General features: G+C 42.2%; 1 protein-coding gene across 1 annotated transcript in view; it reads right to left on the bottom strand.

Moving 5' to 3' along the window:
- Nucleotides 1-2,688, bottom strand: part of LOC101999690 (zinc finger protein 525-like) — a 69,000-nt gene that overhangs the window by 51,983 nt on the left and 14,329 nt on the right. Inside the window, 1 exon segment of the mRNA XM_026778224.1 lies at nt 943-965. Coding sequence (XP_026634025.1) covers nt 943-965 — 23 coding nt within the window.

A 2,688-nucleotide genomic window follows, 5' to 3' on the forward strand; every position in this document is an offset into this window, starting at 1 on the left:
GCCTGCCTCTGCCTCCCAAGTGCTGGGATTAAAGGCATGCGCCACCACCGCCTGGCCTTGTGTCATCTTTTAAAATCAATAAACAAAGTAAACTTTTCAGACATAAAATGACACTGGCTGTATTCCATTTTGAATGAGCGGAATATGTCTGTCTATGTTCCAGTCCTGAATTCAGGCAGGAATCGTCTACTCACATAAAGATGACACCAGGTAAAGAACAGGAAGGCCACCAGTTCAAAAAACTTCTTCATACCTTTAATTTCCACAGTCACAATCCGCAAACAACTCTCCAGCCATCACCCCTGAGACATTTCCCCAGCCTTCAAGTGCAGGCCAGGCCAGCAAGAAGAACAGGTAGTTGAACTCAGGCAAAAATCATGGTAAAGCAGAGTCCACATCATTCATTTGAAATCCAGGCAGCCTGTCAACCCATGGATCTCCACCACTCTTGAAGTACAACCCTAAACATTATTCCCATCCTACCTGCATTATTGTCACTGTCCATCCTAGCCCTGAATCCTTGATTCACCCATACTCTTCTTCTAATCTCTGCTGTGATATGCATCTCTGAGAACACCCAGATTTGTTTGTTAGCAAAGGTGGGGCATGCTGCCTTCCTGCTCAGTGTCTGTCTTCTAAAGAAATTTCTATGTGGTCTGTTAGCAGGTAATTTTGTGGGATTGACTCTATGTAAATTTGAGTGCTAGAACAAAGAGTGAACGCCATTGCTCCAAGGCCTCATCAAGTGGGGAAATGGAGCAAGGTCAGTCCACTGATCAAGTAGAGATTGCTCTGCTGTGGTGTTCTGGGAATGAGGCCCATTTCAAAGGAAGAATCTTGGCTTAACAATGTGTTTACGGATAAGATGGTGACTTTTCCAAAACACAAGTGTTCCCACAGCTCTACAAAATAGGTTGTTCCCAATGATGAGTACATATACACTTCCCATGGATCTGCTTATTGGTCTGTGCAATGACTGTATACTCTTGTGGACTCTAAAAATTTTAACAGCTACGAAAGCAGTACCTCTCTCATGATGCTTCCTTCCCTCCCCTTTCTGTACTCTGCCTTCAGCAGCTACAGAGTAGGGAAATGGACTCAATTCTTTCACATATCTCTCTTCAATTATGAGTCTCCGGGAAAAGTCAGATGGATTAGAGGACTCTCACTAACTGGTCTATTGTCCTTCACAATGTCCAGTCAAAGCCAAGCTTGGAAAAAATTGTAAGAGTGTGTCCCCAGCATTGCACAACAGAGGCAGAATTATCTGTGTTCAAAGCAATTCTCAGGTACACAATGTGGGGGCAAGCCTGAGCTAGAAAACACACTGATATAAAGAGAAATAAAAAAAAATTAGTAACACTCAGGAAAAACACGAATATAATGTTTAAAAAGTGGGGAAGAGAACACAATAGTCATTACAGCAGTAATGCATTTAAAGAAATGAAGTTTGAAAGAGAATTCAAATAATAAGCTTTTGAAAAAGATGAAAATAATGTATTTTAAAATCAGGAGAGATGGCTCAGCAGTAAAGAGTACTGACTGCTCTTCCAGAGGACACAGCTTCAATTCCCAGGACCCACATGGCAGCTTACAACTGTCTGTAACTCCTGTTCCAGGGGATCTGACAACTTCACACCAATGTTTGCTATGGTTTTTGTCTCTTTAAGAGGCAAGCCACATCCACTCCCAGAGAACCCTACTCTCCCCCAATTTCAGATTCTGTCTGTCCCCTCCTGGTGCAAGCTTCCTCGTGCTGCTTCCCCTCTTCTTTGTCTCTTTCTCCTTTTCTTTTCTTTCTTTCTTTCTTTCTTTCTTTCTTTCTTTCTTTCTTTCTTTCTTTCTCTCTCTCTCTCTTCTAAGTAATAATTATCCAATTCTATTCTGCACAACGTGTTTATATGACTTCTACCTGCCAGCTCCTCACACCCACCTGCATGGCGGGACAAGCCCACCCTGTAGCCTGTCGGGTGGCTCTCTGCGACCAACTTGGGTTCCAGCACCCACCAGCCCACTGGGGACTGGCTGTCCTGTGGGCCTGCCTACTGCCACCAACATTTCCTGCGGCCAGCTGCTTGGGACTCAGCAGCATTTTTAGAAATGTTCATAAACTTAAATAAATCATAATTAATCATTTTTTAAAAATTAGTAAGATAAACCTCAGGTATAATGACTTTAAAAAGGAGTAGGTGATTCCCTTTGAGATGGCATGGCTCTGATAAAAGACAGAATGATATTGCTCACATGCTCATGTTTGCTGCTGAGATCTGGAACCTGACACACAGAGTAACACTCAATGGCCTGTTTCTCAATCATTGGTGATGTATTAACTGGATAAAGCAGGACTGGACATATCTGCACAGGACAGTTACCTAATTTAAAATGCAATATTCACTGGCTCAAGCTAACATTCCAATTATAAACTCACAAATCAGGACTCTCTTCATTAACATGATGTGAATTAGTACATCCCAATATATTAAAAAAATATTACTGAGGGAGGAATGATGGCACGTGCCTTTAATCTCAGCACTGGGTAGGCAGAGGCAGGTGGATTTTTATGAGTTCAAGGCCAACCTTGTCTACTAGAGCTAGTTCCAGGAGAGGCTCCAAAGCTACAGAGAAACCCTATCCAGAAAAACCAAAAAAAAAAAAAATTAGAGAAACCACCTGTGTTAGTTAAGAATT

Source organism: Microtus ochrogaster, unplaced genomic scaffold (genome assembly GCF_000317375.1).
Source record: "Microtus ochrogaster isolate Prairie Vole_2 unplaced genomic scaffold, MicOch1.0 UNK114, whole genome shotgun sequence".
In the NCBI taxonomy this organism is placed as follows: Eukaryota; Metazoa; Chordata; class Mammalia; order Rodentia; family Cricetidae; genus Microtus; species Microtus ochrogaster.